At 46.3% G+C, this 17,824-nt stretch overlaps 2 protein-coding genes across 3 annotated transcripts in view; one reads left to right on the plus strand and one right to left on the minus strand.

The window, feature by feature from the left end:
* The window catches only part of cdc73 (cell division cycle 73, Paf1/RNA polymerase II complex component, homolog (S. cerevisiae)), a 71,363-nt gene that overhangs the window by 34,308 nt on the left and 19,231 nt on the right, over positions 1-17,824 (plus strand). For both annotated transcript variants that reach the window (XM_036553831.1, XM_036553830.1), the window contains exon 11: positions 14,683-14,740. In XM_036553831.1, the coding sequence (XP_036409724.1) occupies positions 14,683-14,740 (58 nt within the window). The remainder of the gene's footprint in view (positions 1-14,682; positions 14,741-17,824) is intronic.
* Positions 2,165-7,297, minus strand: LOC118795379 (beta-1,3-galactosyltransferase 2). The gene is made up of 2 exons (XM_036553832.1): positions 6,429-7,297; positions 2,165-3,863 (listed from the first exon to the last, which is right to left on the minus strand). Exon 2 carries the CDS (start codon positions 3,617-3,619, stop codon positions 2,303-2,305), a length of 1,317 nt encoding a protein of 438 aa, XP_036409725.1. The 5' UTR covers positions 3,620-3,863; positions 6,429-7,297; the 3' UTR covers positions 2,165-2,302.

Genomic DNA, 17,824 nt, shown 5'->3' on the forward strand with positions numbered 1-17,824 from the left:
AGTACACCGTATGCAGTAGGAGGTTTCGAATACAGCCACTGCGATTTGCAGCCACTGCAGCGTAGTTTTTGCGTCATGTCCTGCCTCCTGCACGCTCTACCCAGGCGCCGCCCCTCACCTAAACCAAATCGGAGTATTTCCTGTAGGTGAGAACATGTCTGTCACGGACAATCTCCTGTTGTGTGCTACATGTGTGAAAGGGCAATTCTGGCCAATTTCCGGACCTGATTCTCCGCACTTTGTCTGGAGTTCATATGTGAAAACGGCTATAGAGACCAGTCATGCACTTTGGTTGTAGAATGCTTGATTCAATTCCAGGCATAGAATTAACCACATTGTAGATAATTTTAAAAGGAATTAAAATAAACATGGTTCAAAGGCAGGAACAAAGGATTACATCAACCAAGTTAATCAAAACAGAAAACGTTCATCCTTTTATTACAGGTTATACAGGTATATATCCCTTTAGTACTCACTGTTTATGACTGTTTACCACTGTTTCAGTGGTATCCCCCTTTCTTAATGTCCACACATCTCAGCTTGTGGTATTCATGTTAAATGTTGGTCTTTATTTATTCTCATTGTGTAAATACTTTCTCAGCTTTTTTGCATCACATCACTGAGGTGCAACATTTAGCTAATATTAATCTATGTTCTCAGCGGCAATTGCAGTTGGTGTAAAAAAAAAATTCCTTGTGGAGAGGAACTGATTTTTGTTGTCAGTGTTCCCACATAAGAAATAACAGCAACTGGAACAGATTTAACACTTGACTCCTGTATTTGCAGATTTCATCTGCTTGTCTTATTAGTTTTTAGTAAGTAGATTGTAGGATAGCTGTGTCAGTTTGAAAGTGGAGCTCATTGTTTGCTCATCTGATAAATGATTCACACTGCAGGAACATTCATTGGGAGTTTATGCTGATTCGCTGAGCAGTTGTCATCCTGGGCTGCTTGCTGTAATTGCTGAACTGAACTACTGACAAAGCCTGCAAGTGTCAAAAATGGATGGAGTGAGGAAGCTCAGTTTACTTTGTGTGACAATGCAAACATTTGTGAAGCATGTTTTTTCATAAGGCATTAACATTGCTTGGCGGTCAATGTCCTGTTTGACCGTACCACGCTGTTCGACAGCGGTCACAGCACTAAACCATTTTCACTGACCTGACAGAACGGTAAACATCAGCTACTTGGAGAAAGAACTGTACAGTTTTGAGTTGGGAAATGATTGCAACATTGGGTTTCACTGGTAAATTTAGAGATGGAGGTGTATCAGATTGACTTTGTCTTTGTCCTGCACACACTGCAATATTGTATGTCCATTTGGTTTACTGCATGTAACAGTATGCCATTATTCTTAGTGCTGTTATTATTTCTGCTTATGGGAATTGTTTAACATACATTCATGTCCTAACTGGTCGAACAATCAGGTTAATTTTTAGTTGAGTATTCTAAAATTATGATTTTGTAATTATGGCAAGTAATGTGACTAATTACTGGTGTTCAAAGCTAAAACATGTTTCATAACATTGTAGTATTCAATCCACTGCCCCCCACCCCCCCACCAAGAAAAAACGTTTCCATACACTTAGTATGTGTGTGCAATCAGAGAATGGAGCTCACTGGGAACATTGGGATGAGTAAGGCTGCCTCATGTTCTGCCTGTCATATGTGGTAATGTTCTGTTTCCTAGATCAGCCAGTATGTTGCTATACCATGTCACATAACATTATAGTACTCCGTTCCCTGGCCACCTTTAAAAAAAGTAAATTTTGATACCATTTGAGTAGAAACTCAAAAGCTTGAACCCTAGTTGGGTACATGGCCATGATTTTGAGGTAGTATTCCATCAATTTCTAACTCTTGCAGAACAAAGAGACCTGAAGATCAGTAAGCTGATCCTGCTTCACAGGATTCAGCATGTCTATTGCAAAAAAAAAAAAAAAAGCATTTTTCTTGTCTTTTTTGCTGGACATCCCTCAGTGGTTCTCATCATACATAACTGCACGACAGTTCAAAAATAGTACAATGCACGACCCAACAAGTCGACCATTTCTTTGTTTTGTATACTTTTAATTGGCAGCGTAACATGTTTTTTTTTTTTTGTGCATGCTCAATATTGCACATGAACATATTTTGTTTTTATATTTATTTTTTTACTTGCCCTTTTTAAATAACTTCCTCACATTTGTTTACAAGTTTACAATACATAACATCTCTCTTAGATTGAAAAAATAATTTCAATGAAGTCTGTACAGGTTACCAAAGCCCCTGCGCTGGCTCCGCCCCATGACACCCACCAGTCTCACTGTGACCTCGGTGCATTAGTGTCGCCAGTTAACTGCAGGCCATCCTGCCCCCAGTGCAGCTTCCTCTGCCTGTAGCGGCCGGCCTTCTCCTTGGCGGCATTGACGCAGGCGTTGTGCTTATTGCTCTGCAGGTGGTGCCAGTACTTGAGCAGCTCCCCGGGCTGAAACTGGTGAGAGGTGATCAGGTGGCTGTACTTGCAGCTGGAGTAGGAGACACGCCAGTGGTTGAAGACAAACTCATTGGGTGGGGGCACAGGGTCAATGCGCAGCTTGGCCAGGCAGATGCCCACATAGACATCCTCCAGGTGCAGACGGCGGATGCTGAGAGACGCCGCATAGATCTTGCCAGCGAGGTCGGCCGAGAACACGTAGCCTGTCCCCGAGCAGAAGACCGGGTAGCGCTCACTCGGGTACAGCTCGGGTGACATGTACCACTTGCTGTCCTTGTTCCTGTTGGGCGCGTAGCCCCTCATCAGGTAGCCTGTGAAGTAGTTCTGGCGGGGCGGCAGCCCTGGTTTCAGCAGTTTCTGGATGAGGTACTCGGTGTTGACGAACATGTCGCTATCCGTCTTCATGACGTAGGCGGCATGCGGGCAGTGCGTGGCCACCCAGTTCATGCCCATGAGCGTCTTGATGGTCAGATTGTAGTAGGTGTCCAGGTATTCCTGCTGGATGATGTCATGATGCTGCCGACTCTCCTCCTCGATGGACCACTGCAGGCGGGCGTTCCCGGGCCTCCCCAGACCCAGCAGGAAGATGCGCACTAGGCCCAGCCCGGGAACCAGGCTGTGGTTCCCCCATGTCTGCCGGATGGCGTCCCGCGCCTCTGCCTGACTGGGCTCGGCCGCGATCAGCAGCACCAAGAAGGGGTCGGCACTGCGGCACTTGTCAGGCTCATTGATGACATAGCGGTAGGGCTTCGCCGCCGGCAGGCCTCCCACAGCCCTCTTCCCGCCATACAGGGTGGCGTTGGCACTCAGAGAGTTTTCCAGGCCCACTGCCCCTTGCAAGGACGGCTCGGCCTGGTCCGAGCTCAGGTTGGCCCCTGGCTTAGGTGCCAGAGGGAGGGGCTCCCTCCAGGCACCTCTCGGTGAGCTCTGGTTGGTCTCACCCCTCGGAGGGCGGAGCCCCCGCGCAGCGTATGCCACAGGGCTGTCCTTCCGGCCTGGCAGCCAGTCCTGGCGACAGACAAACAGGAAGAGGCCAGCAAGAGAGGCCAGGGAGAGGAGGCCGAGGGCATGCGAGCGGAAGAGCGAGCGCTTGGCGCTGTAGGGCATCTTGATCAGGCAGCAGTGCCGCCGTCTCCACTGCATGATGGGCGTGTGTTAAGGGCCTCGGACAGTCACGTCCAATCACGTGGAACGCGCAGTGCCAGCAGGCCCAGCCTTTATCGGAGATGGCAGCTCAACGCGTCTGGGGTCCGGGGCCCAGCAACAAGGGAGGTAGTGCATTTTCCCACGGGATCCAGTTGGAGCCGAGTTTCCTGCATATCCAGCTTTCGCACTTCGGTGAGTCCAGAAAAAAGGTTGACAGTCTTCAGGAATCTTTCTGTGGCGTCTGGGGAAAAAAACAGAAATGAGGAATTGAGAACAATACAGAAACAATAGCGTGATTTCCTGTGTGACCTGGGCCTCAACTCTCTTTGTTTTGGGATCATTCGTTTATTTGTTTTTATGGTCATGGGATTGCACATTTCTTTGAGCACACAAAAAAACAAACAAAAGTTTAGGGCAGATGGTTAAAATGGGATCCTGCCCCCAATATAGGTCTTAACTAATAAGGCTCTTGAGACCACATCAGAGCTAGAGAAGTTCTCCAGTTACACAGTATACTACTGCACCACAACCTACTGCTGTCATCTCCCCACCCCCCAGGCTCCTGCAGCAGGGGGACACTCTGTCAGAACGGATTGTCAACATACATCAAGCACTGAGATAGATACCGCAGACAGCGGCAAGCGATAACGACTCAACTTGTCACTCACCTTCAGCATCACCCTTCTGTAGATAGTTGGGGGGGCCTACCCAGGGCCCCCCTGTCTGTTCATGACTGCCTTTTCACAAGGATATTGGAATATTTCATTGGTGAAAGACACTCTAAACTGATTTTTTCCCCTTTCTTTATTACAATTTGCCCTAGCATTTCAGCTGTCTGCTTGTATTGGGATCCTTGTTTCTTGGGCCAGGGAGGGATGTGACTCTTAGGCACTGTGGCAGCCTAACCTTTCCGATGGACAGCATCCACGCTGCCATGTTGAGCCCCTGGGGAGAGAAAAGTAGTCTCCTGGGGCTTTGAAGTTTAGGCTTAGGCTTGAAGCATGACAGCTTTGGCCTCAGCCTTGAATGAAGACAATTTTTAAAGGGTTTTTTTCCCCTCCACCTAACATAGGAGTGTCTCACCCCCTGGACTGCCAGTTTGCAAATTTAAGCAGGGGGGCATGGGGTGCGGGGGTGTGAATAGCTCTTTGGGCTTTATTCTGGGAGGTCATTAGTGACAGGCTTGTCAGTGGAACAGTGTCCAGTCACCCTCCCTGCTTGATGTCCATAAACACAGAAAGGGACCACAAACAGACTGTGAGGTGTTATTAGTAAGCTAATCAGAAGCCTGTCTTTGGACTGCATGTGGCTGGGTTCCATAAGTGCATGTTGCTAAAGAGTACATAAAACAGAATCCGATTGGCTGGGGGGGCGGGGGGGGGCGTTCTCACCATACTCCAGCCATGGTGCTCCAATCGAAAGGGGGTCTGAAGCATACCGAGACATCAATTCTGGCAGTGGGAGCCATTGTGGTAAACTTAACGAGCAAAAGATTGCAAAGGTCATTATGGCTAGAATTCCCGGTTTGGCGCCCTCATGGTGTTTTCGACTGTTTGGGGGGTTCGTGTGTCAACCTCAGGTTCAGCATTATGAGAGCTATGTCACAGTTTTGGAAGCTTTGTCCATGTACACTGTGAAGTGTGTGTGATATGATGTGAGCTGCTGAGCAGCAGGCAGGGTCTGGCCACTTGGAGCCCCAGCGCGGATGGTGTCCCCTCACATCCGCCTGTGTCCTAGCATCTCCCTAACACAGTATTGCTGTTACAGGCCATGCTCTAATTATTATAACAAGCAAGCAGGAGGAGTTAATTGCCAGGTTGAAGAAAGGTTAACTTTCTTGCATACCATTGTTGCTCTAGATTAGTCGGTGTACTGTTGCAACTGTTTTTAAGTATGGATTTCACAAGATCACTGGAGAGTTGAATGGCTGCAATCATGTGCCAGACATGCCCTTGACTCCTGTGTTAAGAGACTGACTACAGCCCTGCGTTGTTTTTTTTTTTTTTTTTTGAAAGAAAACATCCAATTCAGCACGACCTCCGCACTGAACTTGTAAATCACTTTGGATAAAAGTGTCTGCCAATTGAATAAATGTAAATGTAACTAGAGGCTCCTCTAGTTACCCTCTAGGGTGGGGTGGTCACACTTTGGGGAGGGAGTTCTGACACTGCTGCGTCAGGGAAAGCAAAACTTTTCAGCTTGGAGAAACACAGGATGCAGGTGCATACACATGCTACACTGCTCCGCTGCTCTCTGACTTTAAAGCATGGGTTTTGAGGTTCTCTCTAGGTCTCACGGCTCATCACAGTCTCGGTTTCAGCACTCAGGTGAACACAGCCCCCTCCCCCTCCCCCTTCCCAAAAGAGAAGTGAACAGAGCTCACTAGTACAAAAAAATGAGGTGCAGTTAGTCGCTTTAAGGTAGAAGTGTAGTCTACTGCTGTGATCCCATTGGGCTTAGTGTTTAAAAACATTGTCTGGAAGACTGGTCATGGACAGTAAAATGGAATTGTGGTTTTTGATTTGTTTGCTTTGTCTGATCTTTTATTCTGTGCATTCTAAATCCTGAGATGAGCGGTTGGGTACTACAAGGTATCGGATGGGGTGGGGGGTGAAAGGGATTGGGGTGAAAATGGGAGATGCTGGCAATCTGAATCTGATGAGCACAATTCACTGCCCCTTCCCCTCGTTACATGGTGCACTTTTTAAAGCTTCCAGGGGGAGGAGAAGACAATGGGCCTTTTGTCGCTGCAGAAAGCAGCCAAAAAAGGAATGGAAGGGTGAGAGAACGGGTGCATGAGACATACCTCTCCCCACAGCAGCCCCTCCGCATGGACGCAGGCATGTGCCATCCGTTGACGTGCTTGACGAGCCATTGCGCCCGCTGCTGACACCAGGAATAGCGTTGCCTTGCTCCTGTCTATCTTTCTGTATTTCTCCCTCTAGCTCTCCCTCTCCCTCTCCCTCCCTCCACCGCCACCACTACCCCCAACCCCCTCCAATCAGGCACACATCCTCCGGGCCACTTTAATTTCCCAATCCGTTCGGTCCAGTTTCAGACAGCAACTGTCATCTGTGCTCCTTCCCCTCAAATCGGGGGTTCTGTTCCCGTTTACTCCTCTGGTCAAATTTCCCCACTCCGTGTGCTTATATTCCCCTCTTCTCCACTGGCCACGGCTGGATTCTCTTGGCGTAACAATCTTTTTTTTTTTTTCCTTTCCTGGCTTTTTCCCCACCCAGCACCTTGTGCTCACTGTGGTTCCAGCATCGCTGTCAAATGCCAGAGCAGCTGCCTCCTTCCTCTTGCCCAGATTCCATTGGCTCCGCTCACCCCCACCCTGTGGCTCGCCCCTCTCCGGCTGGCCCTAGCAGGATCCCGCTGCCTGGGACTATCGGCAGCTCGGGGAGGCAGTGCTGAGCGGTGGAAAGGCAGCGCAGCTCTCGCGCATCAGCCGCATGTTGCTAGGCAGGACAGGAGCCGTCGTCTGTCTCTCCCTCTCTCTCTGCGTGTCTCTCTTACTCTCTCTCTTTTCCTTTGCTTTTCTCCTCTCTCTCTCTCTCTCCCTCTTTCTCTCTCTGAGGGCCAGCCCCGGGAAGAGTGTGCTCTGCTCCACCGAAACCCGCTGCTGCTGCTGTGACCGCTCACAGGGGGAAGGTAGACGCTTGAGCGTCGGGGTCTGACAACAGCGACAGAGCTCCCCAGCGTCACCGCTTTTAATGGGGGCCCTCCCACGTGACCCCACCCCTCTCCTCCCCTCCCTACTTGCGTCCCCCCCCCCCCCCCCCCCCGGCCCAGAATAAAGGATTTAGCTGTGTGTGTGCACTCCGTGGGGGAGGGGCTTCCCCACCCCCCGCAGCACGCGCCTGTTCTCATTACCACTCATCTTCTGCTTTACGGCTGCTGGAAGGCATCCAGGCTGTCAGCTGGAGCAACGCAAATTTATTTATCTTTTCTTCTCTCTCCTCCTCCTCCTCTCACGGTGCTCTTCCACTGTCTGTTCTCAGTGCAAATGGTTATGGTTGACGCGAGATGGGGCTGGCGAGGGTGTCTTGTTTTGTTTTTTGTATTTTTTTCTTTTCCTTTCTTTGAAAAGTGTGCTTTGGCTTTAGGAAGGATGTGCCCAAATCTTACTGATAATCCCCTAGAGCAGGCAAGTGGTGGCGAGTCTCTCTCTCTCTCTCTCTCTCTCTCTCTCTCTCTCTGTGTTTCTCTGCCTTTCTCTCTCCCGTCTTTCCTTGTCTCTACTTGTACACCTCTTCTCCACCAGGTAAAGCTTCTGCATGCCCCTCAAACCAGTAGCATCATGTGCTTTGTTTATTTCATCATATGGCAGGAATGGAACATGAGTAACCCAAATATTTTAGGGAAAAAACATACTGTTCTGCTCTTTGTAGAGAAAACCCGTGGCCGTTTTGAATTTTCCCGAGTGGGGACAACCAAAAAAAGCAGCCAGCACATCCCAGCTGTGTGTGCATGTTTAAGTTGAGTGCGGTGTAAATACAGGCAAGCTGCAGGAGTGTGGGAGGGAGCCAGGGCAGGCCTTGCCGATGCAGTCTCCTGCGGCGCTCACTGCACGACTACATTGTAAGTACCAGAGGGTGGTATTGTAGGAATGCAGGAGGCTGAATAATTAATATCAGCCCTTCTCTTTGACTGAAGTCCTTTGGAGACCATTACTTCAGCTGGCAGGCCGAGGAAAGTGCGTTTCTTGTGAAGCAGTCATACTACTGTAGAGTAAGAGAGAGAGCTCAGGTGTCGGGTTTGAGCCAGCCTCAGTGTTGTAGGGCTCTAATTAAGCTTGGCTGTTCTAATTTCGTTGTAGCTGGAGTGTTTGGCGAATGCATCGACATGCACATGCACATACGCTGTCAATTCAGCTCTCATGCACAGGTGCCAAGCCATATCCCCACTATCACTTGTAATCGCACATACTCTTACACTGTCACTCAAACACACACACACACGCACACACACACACACACACACTCTCTCTCTTATGACACAAAGCTTCTGTGTTATTTAATGACTGACTGGCTGTCCTCATCTGGGTGTTTTTGTCATTACTGAGCCTGTTGGTTTGAAGAAGCAGCAGCAGGCACCTATAGTCCCTGTTTACAAAGACCCCGAGGGGCTCCATCACGGCCTGTGTTAGGAGCTCCACTGAGGCCTGTGTGAGGAGCTCCACTGAAGGCCTGTGTGAGGGGCTCCATCACAGCCTGTGTGAGGGGCTCCGTTGCAGCCTGTTCAGTTTCCGTTCAGTTTCAGTTATTATATTTGCATTTGTAAGCCTGACTGGAAGAAGAAAATAGCTGTAGAAAATAGTTACTTCATAAGTTTTACAATAACTATTATTACACACTGATAATGGCATATTTTTTGTAACAGCAATCAGTACATCCCATTAAGTTCTGAGTTTTGTTTTGCAAAGTGGTTTTTTTAGAAATTCTGTCAAGTTGATGGATTCACTGTCTTTGCCAGGGCCTACTAGTGAAACAGACCATTTTTTTTGGCCAGAAAACTCATGGCTGGATACTCTTAAGAGTGTGAAACACAAACACCCAGAGGTTCTGTGCTGGCATTGTTCTCTGAATCTACCTCCAGGCTTGAATAACTTCTGTCATTGAGAATTGGCAAGTTATTGGAGAAGTGTTGTAAAAAAACAGCCAAAAATGATGAAAGGGGTAGCTTCTGACAGTTTTATCCAATACCATTTAGTGTTCAATGCTTTTGGCAACGCTTAAACGAAGCCCCGTTGAAGCACCATCACAGACAACAACAGAAAAAAAGTAGCCCTTGTCATTCTGGGTGTTTTAAGATGTCCTGTCAGGCGTTTGCAGCTTACTGCATTTATGTGGAATAGTCTTTAATGTATGTCTTTCCGGTAGACTCACTTTTGTGTGTGTGCGAGCCTTTCATGGAGCTTGGATGTATTCTGTGCTCCGGAGCACTGCTGCCACAGAGGAAGAGCGAATGATTGCAGGCACTGTTTTCAGAGCACACCACGGAAAGTGGCAGAGGTGCTAGCTATCGACACACAGCGCTGTTATTCTCAGTGGGTCATTAAAGGTGTCCCGCCACAGCAGCTCCGAGTAAGTCCCCCCAACCCTAACAATGACTTCAAACCCAACCATTCATGCAGAACCGGAGATATTCACTGCATCCTGGCTTTTTTGGGAGCCCAGGATCAGAGTTTCATTTTATGGTGGCGGTTTTTGCACCCACTCTGAACTGTGTAACTCTTGGCTCGAAATACGAGAGGAGACAGCTTAATCTCCATGTTGATCCCAGCCCTTGAGAAAACCCTTGTTAATGGCACCAGATGGGCGTTTGTTCATATTTGCCTGTCCAATTGGGCAGTTGAAACCACAGCCTTGCACACGTGGCAAAGGAGGGTGCACCGAGGCTCTGGCTTGTTGACATTTGGGCTATCACCTGTGATGGACGACAGGGTCAGGGGGAAGAGGAGTCTCCCTGGGGGGCAGACACTCAATAGTAGGGATGGGTATCGTTAGGATTTTATTGATACTGATATCGATACTGATACTGCTTATCAATACCGATACTTATCGATACTCTGATTGATACTGCTCTCCATAATTTGGTGCAAAAAATAAAGACATGACATGAAAAGATTCAACAGTTATTTTATTATTACTTTTTTTGCAGAAATAACAAGTAAAATGTTACCTGAGTTTCCTGTGTGTATAATGAGGGAGGAACAATTGCTACAAATGTCTGGTCAACACATGTCTGGTGGTGATGTGCCTTAATGCTGCTTCACTACCAGAAGCTAAACTTAAACAAGGGCTTTGGTCATCTCCCTACAGTTGAAAATATTAACAACCATAAGCAATACAAAATTAGTTATCTCTGGTTGTCAGGGCAGCTCACACTAAGATCAGACTTAGGCTACCTAGCAGTTAGAGATTTATGCTATGGTAGCTGTTGGCTACTGAGCATACCTAAACCAACTGGACTCCACTGTAGTGAAGGGCTTGAAATCTTTCACAATAAACTTGGCGACAGCCCTGTGACATTCTGCTGTTTTTTCCTGTGTCATTTTCTCTTGTCTAGTGATGGAGAATGGGTTGGACTTGGGTGTCTGACTTCTGCTATCCACTGACGCAGCTGTGGCTGCTGCTTGAGTGACGTTGTCTAGGGGATTATTTAGGAATATAAATTAGGAGTGCTTAAAACCAGTGCTATCTGTGTCCTGAGTTAATGACTACAGACTTGTTTTTATAACAATAACAAGTGTTGCCTTGACTTGACAAGGTCAAGACAGTCGCATTTTTGGTTTGGCAAATCCCATGAGCATCGGAGCCGGGAGGCTGCACTGAGGACGTAGGTGCAGCAGCCGCTTTGCTAAAGCAGTCAAACACGCTGCATTGCTTCAGATTTATAGAATGTTGTATTTGTAAGTGTTTCATGAGGTTGCTGGGTTTCCCCCTTTACACGTGACTATTTTTTTTACATATATTGCAGTTAGCTGCATTTTCATGAAATTTAGTTAAAATTTTTAAAGTGAACCCACACTTTTGAATGTTTTGCCCTGTCAGCCATGACTTGAGAGCACAGAATGACGCTCGGCATTTAAAATGGTTAAGGTTAGCCAATCAGAAGCATGCAAATGCTTTCATCACACAGAGCAGAGCTTCCCTCCCATCCCTCCTGCTGATCCAATCTAGCACCAACCATTTGAAAATGCCAGCTATGTTAGAATGAATTAACGTCACATAAATACCGATAGCAGCACCGCTTGTCCAGGAGCTTATCAATATTTTGGTACTGACCAGTCAGGAACCGGTACCAATTAAGTTCCCGTTCTCAATACCCATCCCAACTCAATAGGCCCTGTTGGAGTAGGGTGGTGGGGTTTGGATTGGGGGGATGGTGGTTGGGTGGTATTTAGGGCTGCCCCCTAATAGTCGACCAAACATTAGTTGATGAGAAGAGTCTTAGTCGACGAAGTTTTCATTAGTTAGTCGCAGAAAAAACCCTCAAACTCCATTTGGGAGCTGCGCCTTGTCGTTAAAAAGTTATTAGACTATGTTGGTCAGGAAATCATCCAAAGTGTGGGATCATTTCCAGCGTGTCAAGGACGACCCCAAGAATGTGACATGCAAAGATTTGCCTATCATTCGTCGACCTCAAACATGACTTATCATCTGAAACATGTACGGGAGAGCCGGTACAAAATTAACACGGGACAAAAGTAACACGGCAATTTTCTCCGAGCTCATACAAGTCTGATATGCCTGACTGCGTCAGCATGTACAGCATACAACACTTACCAGAACCCTGAAAAATTGCATGGATACATCATACTTTCACGGAGTTATACCCGAGCAGCTGTTTTCGATCACGGAAAGTAAATTCACTCAAGCGGTATTTTTTTTTTTTTTTAATGACAAGTCTATTGTTTCCTGTGTCATAGTCATGATCATTTGACAGATTAATTAGTACTTGTACACATTCTGAACTTTGCCATATCAGAGTTTCTCAGTTTAGAAGCAAGTCAGGTTTAACTGTCAGGAGTCATTGTCGGGACGATTGTAACAGTTGTTTCTTTCGGCTCTCTACAATAACAACTATACTTATTATTATACCGAGGTCATTCCACATTTGTACAAAATAGCACCTTGGTATTGATAGAACACACACGTGAGTTGTTGATCACAATGAAAATTAGTTTCTGTTTGTAACGTTATCTTTTAAAATAACATTTATCTGAAAAGTGTTATTTTCATCCCAGCTCTCCCCTAAGTAGCCTAATGTAATTATCCCCGTCATACATAACTTATTTTTATTCAATGTAGCGCGCTGTTACCATTGTTCGTTATTTTTTATTTAGCGTTATTAAGCTTCTCATAGTTTACAGTTAGTATTTGCTATATTTTTAACGTTAAATCACTGTTTTTTCAAAGCTAAAATTAGCTAGATTTTTTTCCAATCTAGTGTTCTAATGGCACCGGTTTTAGCATATGCGCTAAACAGCTAATCACACTGGTGTGAACGTAGGCGCGAAAGGGTTATTCCATTAGGCTAAATAATTAATGGCCTAATTAACATTAACAAATTGCAAAGTTAAGGCTATATGCAGCTAAATAAATATATTGTCATATGCACTATTAGGCTTATCTAAGTGTTCGTGGGGACTGGGGAAGCTAAATTACTTCACTTACTGCATGGTTAACTGTTTATTTATCATTTGTTTTATAAGTCATTGTGTTGGTGTTACAAGTTCATGAGTTGTGGCTATTATGTTATACTGTGTTGAAATAAGTTAACAAAACGTTACTTATAACATTCTTTCTCAGCCCTGGAACTCAAACCATTTTCTGATGTCCCAAAAAATATATATTTAAATAATTAAATTAATTTCGTAAAGTGCGACGACTAGTCAACTAATGGCTTGAACTAATGACTACTAGTCGACTAGGAAAATCTTTGGTCGGGGTCAGCCCTAGTGGTATTGGACAGCTCTGTCTGAGAGGATATGACCAGTGATCCCATTGCACATGTGCGAGCCCATGACACAGAATTTGGGTGACCGTGTGGCGGAAAAGCTAAATGACACTTAAGAGTACTTGACATTGTATAGCCCCATCCTTTTTGACAATGACACAATTTAATTTCTTTGTTTTTCAAATGGAGGTTCCAGCAGCATGGCCTTACCTTTGACAGAGGCAGTCTCCCAGAACCTGTTCAGCACCATACGAGACGGTCCCTGCCTGCCACGGCGTTGCTAATTATGGGTTGTGGCTACATGTGCTTCATCAGGCTGCAAACACTAATCAATGATTGCTGCCGTCCCTCCCCCCTTTTCCTTTCATGTGAATTGTCTGCATAAATACCTTAATGGGCGTATGTACAGTATGACAGCCATGTTGTACAGGGTGAGAACGCCCTTCCCAGTTTACGCGCATATAGCACATACACATAGCATATGTTTTCACTCTTTATATTTGTTTGGAGCACTATTGAAGCTGGGTACCTAAAATGGAGGGTGAAGTGTCATCCTGATTCAATAGAAGATCTGGTTGGTTGTTACCTTTTGTGACGGAGCTCAGCGCGTCCGTCACTGGGATCGGCGGCTTTTCCGCCTCCGCATGAACAATGACATGATGAAACCGCAAATAATGCTTTACTGTTGGTTTGTATGACGTTAATGTGTTTGCTGGTAGGTCTGGGGTTTAGCTAGAGTCTGTGATAACAATTAAAAGTTGTAATGTAAGTAACAGAATCAAGGAAAGGCGCAATACACGGTACATTAATTTAGAATCGCAATTTATTTAAAGCGGCTATGTAAGAGTTCTTTTAGTGCGCACATTTAACATCAGAACACTTGCTAGTTGGCTGTTATTTATGCTGTTTCTAAATGTATGTATCTACTTACTGGTGGTTCCTGTACTCCTGTTTTCTTCTGGGTGTGAGCGAGCAAAGTGGGTTGCAGGACGGGGAAGCTTCTTCTGCGCTCTTTTCGCGCTCCGATAAGGAAGCGTGCATTGGTGCAGGGGTGCTCCGTGCAAATTTATTTTAATCATTAAAGAAGTGTCTAAGGGCATTGATAAAATAAACACCTGATTGTCTGTAAGGAAGGTGTTTTGCCTAGGTGCTTAGATCAATTAAATATTGTGTGTAGTGGTTAATTGATTTATGTCTGTGCAATGGATGAGACCGGGGTTTTATATGATGGCTGTGTAGCTCAGACGAGGAGATGCCTCTGAAGTGAGAGGTCATGCCATGGGACCTTTGTAATAGGGCCTAGTTAGAATATGGGCATTGTCTCAGTAAGTGTTTTGTTTGTTTGTCTTTAGTGTTTGCATGTTTATAACCCTGCCGGTAGTCTAAAGTAAAATAAAAAGTTTTCAAATTGGAAACTTTTGTCTGCAGTTGTCCCTCTTTCAGTCTTGACCACCTCTCCGCTCGGGCACACTCCTTTACACCTTTGTATGCTGGCACTGCTACCATTTTGTGTTTATGTTTCCTAGTCTTGTGTTTTGCTACTAACTGGTGCTGTTGCTCTCTCTGTCTCTCTCTGTCTGTGTCTCTTTCAGGAAGGAGCATCTGCCAGAAAAGCACAGACGCCAGCCATGCAACCCGTGCCGAGACCAGGTTAGGGGGCACCCCCACAGCCCCTCTCTCCTCCCAATGCAGGGGAGGGGGAGGCACATAGGCCTACCACACCTCCACACATTAGATGTTGTCACTTATTGATTGTACACATGCATAAACACTTCCCAGCTGTAAACAACCACAAATGCATATAAGCACTGTTGATACCCCAACTTTAATTGTCCGAATATACAAGCTGTGTATTCACATTACGTATACATTTATTCATTTGACAGATGCTCTTATCCTGACTGGCTTACAAAGAGTGCACTTATTTCTGTGTAGCCATTTAGATACTGAATCATGAGTGTCATACTTGTAATATAGAGCCATTGTGGGAAACATTGCCTCAGTTAGTGCTGTTATAAGGTGCACAGCCATATACTACTGCCATCAATTTCCAGCTATCAAGCTTTGTGTCTCTTGTGGCTCTGGATTAGAGAGTCCATAAAACGACTCAGTCACACAATCCAAGAACCTCAATGTGGCATCAACCTTTTTCTTGTTCACAGTGTAACACTTGATGCTAACAATGCTAGTTTGACAGTTCCACTGATCATAAACAGCACTGTGTTATAGTGGCCGCCAGGTCAATTCCCAAGCGGGGCACTGCTGCTCTCCCATTCACAGAGGACCTGACCCTGGACCACTCTAGTAAATGCATAAGCTGCAAAATGTAAACCATTGATGACACTGTGGATCAGGGTGTCCGCTAAGCTAACAAATAACTGAAGGGGCTATCAATCCACACCTTGGAGCCAAGTTTATTTCTGCCCACAGCATGAGGGTGTTCTTTGTCATCGTGTCGCTTTCTCCTCCAGCTGGAAATGAGCGGTCACCACTTGGTCCAGTGTTTGGTCAGGGGTTGGGTTGGGTGGGGGGGGGGGGAGGGGAGCAGGCGGAATTAAATGTCAGCACGTCTGGCAGTGCAGTACCATACAATACTACACATTGTCAGCCTCTGTAAATGCCAGCCATTACCCCCCCCCCCCCCCCACCCCCCTCTCTGTTATCTGGACAATGGAACCCAAGTCGAAGTCTGAAGCTGGCTCCCTGCAGAGGACGACCTCTGAATTGCCACCTTTGTGGTGGGGTATGAATTGCACAACTGTGCTCCTGAGTGCTATGAAGCTGGGCCCAATCACTCTCTCATCCAGGGGACAGCTCACCGTGCTATCTGCAGGATGCTTTCACTGTTCAGAGGGCACAAGATAAGAGATCAACAGGATGTATAAATTAAAAGGGGGGGGGATTCAACACCACCGGGCAGGCTCTGCGCACACTGGATCCTTGCCATTGCATGGCGCAGACAGCTGTGTATTCCATTCCACTGTCCCCTGCCCCTTTTTTGGAATGCCTGTACTTTTCAGCTTTAACCTGGCTGTCATCAGCCGCACAGCTGTCGGGACCAACCCTGAGCTCAGCTGTGAGAGAGCAAGAGCTTTCCATTTAATTTGCCTGGACAGCCCATGCTGAAACAGCCCAGATCCCGGTTTTCAGTTTTGGTATTTTTTTTTTTTTGAGGGGGCGGCGTTGGGAAGAGCACATCTGTCAAGGCCACGACAAAGGGCTTACGTTCTTTTGGAAATGCTGCACCACTGCAGGCCCTTTAGATTTTGTGTTTATTTATTAAAAATATTTTAGCATGTAGGTAGGTCAGCACATGAGGTACAGTACAGTCCTGGTATTGTGTTAATGTAAGTATTGTATACATAGTAATATAAGGTGATATAGATACAGTATTTGCCTCAACAGTTTGAGGACTTGTGTGCATTGATGTGAGTTTACCACATCAAACCTGTTTAGAACACAACCGAGTCACATGAGTCACAGCTTATTGAGTCACAACTTAAAAAGTTCTTTTTCGTCCTTCCTCATGGTGTTCCAACCTGTGTTATGAGTGGAGATTAGTGCCCAGTCCCGATTCCATGGCCGTGTCAACGATGCAGTCATGTTGCATGTTGGTAGAGAGGCAGTGTGGCAGATGTAGCACAGCTCTTATTACACCACCAGATTTTCCTAAAACTCTGGGACCTATTCCATGTGCTCTATTCCATTCTGTCGCATTCTATGAGCGCAGGATATGTGATGCAAGTTCTTTTCCACTTAAGCTCTGTCATATCAGGGACATGCTGCAGCACAGAATTGCAAATGCGCACTAGGTGGCTAGATTTAAATACACGAGCCGTGAGTGGAGGTTGGCTCAGCAAGGTACGAGTCACTGGACCACTACAACGTGCTATTTGGGAATGCTCGAACTGCCTATGGGCAGGGATGGGGAAGGGTGGTTATCTGGTGCGTATTTTCTGTCCTGAAGCCAGCGTTCATATCCACACATATCATCTGGCCCCCAGAAGACCGTTATCTCCACCCTGGGGAGATGGGGAGAGGGGCCAGCCTCCAGCGTCTGTCCACTTCCCATTGTTGGGTACAGTTTTACTCAACTGGAGCGTTTCAGCACCACCCACTCTTGTTTTTAGTGCTCCCCGCCTTATCCAGTGACTCCCACAAAGGCAGTAACACAGCTGGCCTATGCCTGATGTGCAGAACAAACCCATTTGTACACGTATGTGCAGCTGGATATCTTACTGAAGTGGTCAGAGTTAAGTTCCTCACTCGAGGGTACAATAGCAGGTTGCTGCGAATCAAAAGAGTAGTGCTTGTGTTACAGGCTTTGCTCCATAGCTGCAACACCACACTCAACGCCACACTACTGCTCACGCTCAGTACAATCATTTTAGTACGCTATCGTCATCTGGCTGCTCTCACACATTATATTATTACATCATTGGCATTTAGCAGACACTCTTATCCAGAGAGACTTATATCAATTACAGGTTTTTACAATGTTATCCATTTATACAGCTGAATATTTACTGAGGCAGTTGTGGGTTAAGTACCTTGCCCAAGGGTACAGCATCAGTGCCCCCATGGGGAATCAAACCGGCAACCTTTTGTTAGTGGTTAAGGAGCAAGACTCACAATGCTACACTGCCGCCACTCAACGCCACACTATTGCTCACGTTCACCGCAATCATTTCAGTACAGCTGTCTTCACCTGATCGTTCTCAGACCACAGTGGTA

This window comes from Megalops cyprinoides, chromosome 20, assembly GCF_013368585.1.
Source record: "Megalops cyprinoides isolate fMegCyp1 chromosome 20, fMegCyp1.pri, whole genome shotgun sequence".
In the NCBI taxonomy this organism is placed as follows: domain Eukaryota; kingdom Metazoa; phylum Chordata; class Actinopteri; order Elopiformes; family Megalopidae; genus Megalops; species Megalops cyprinoides.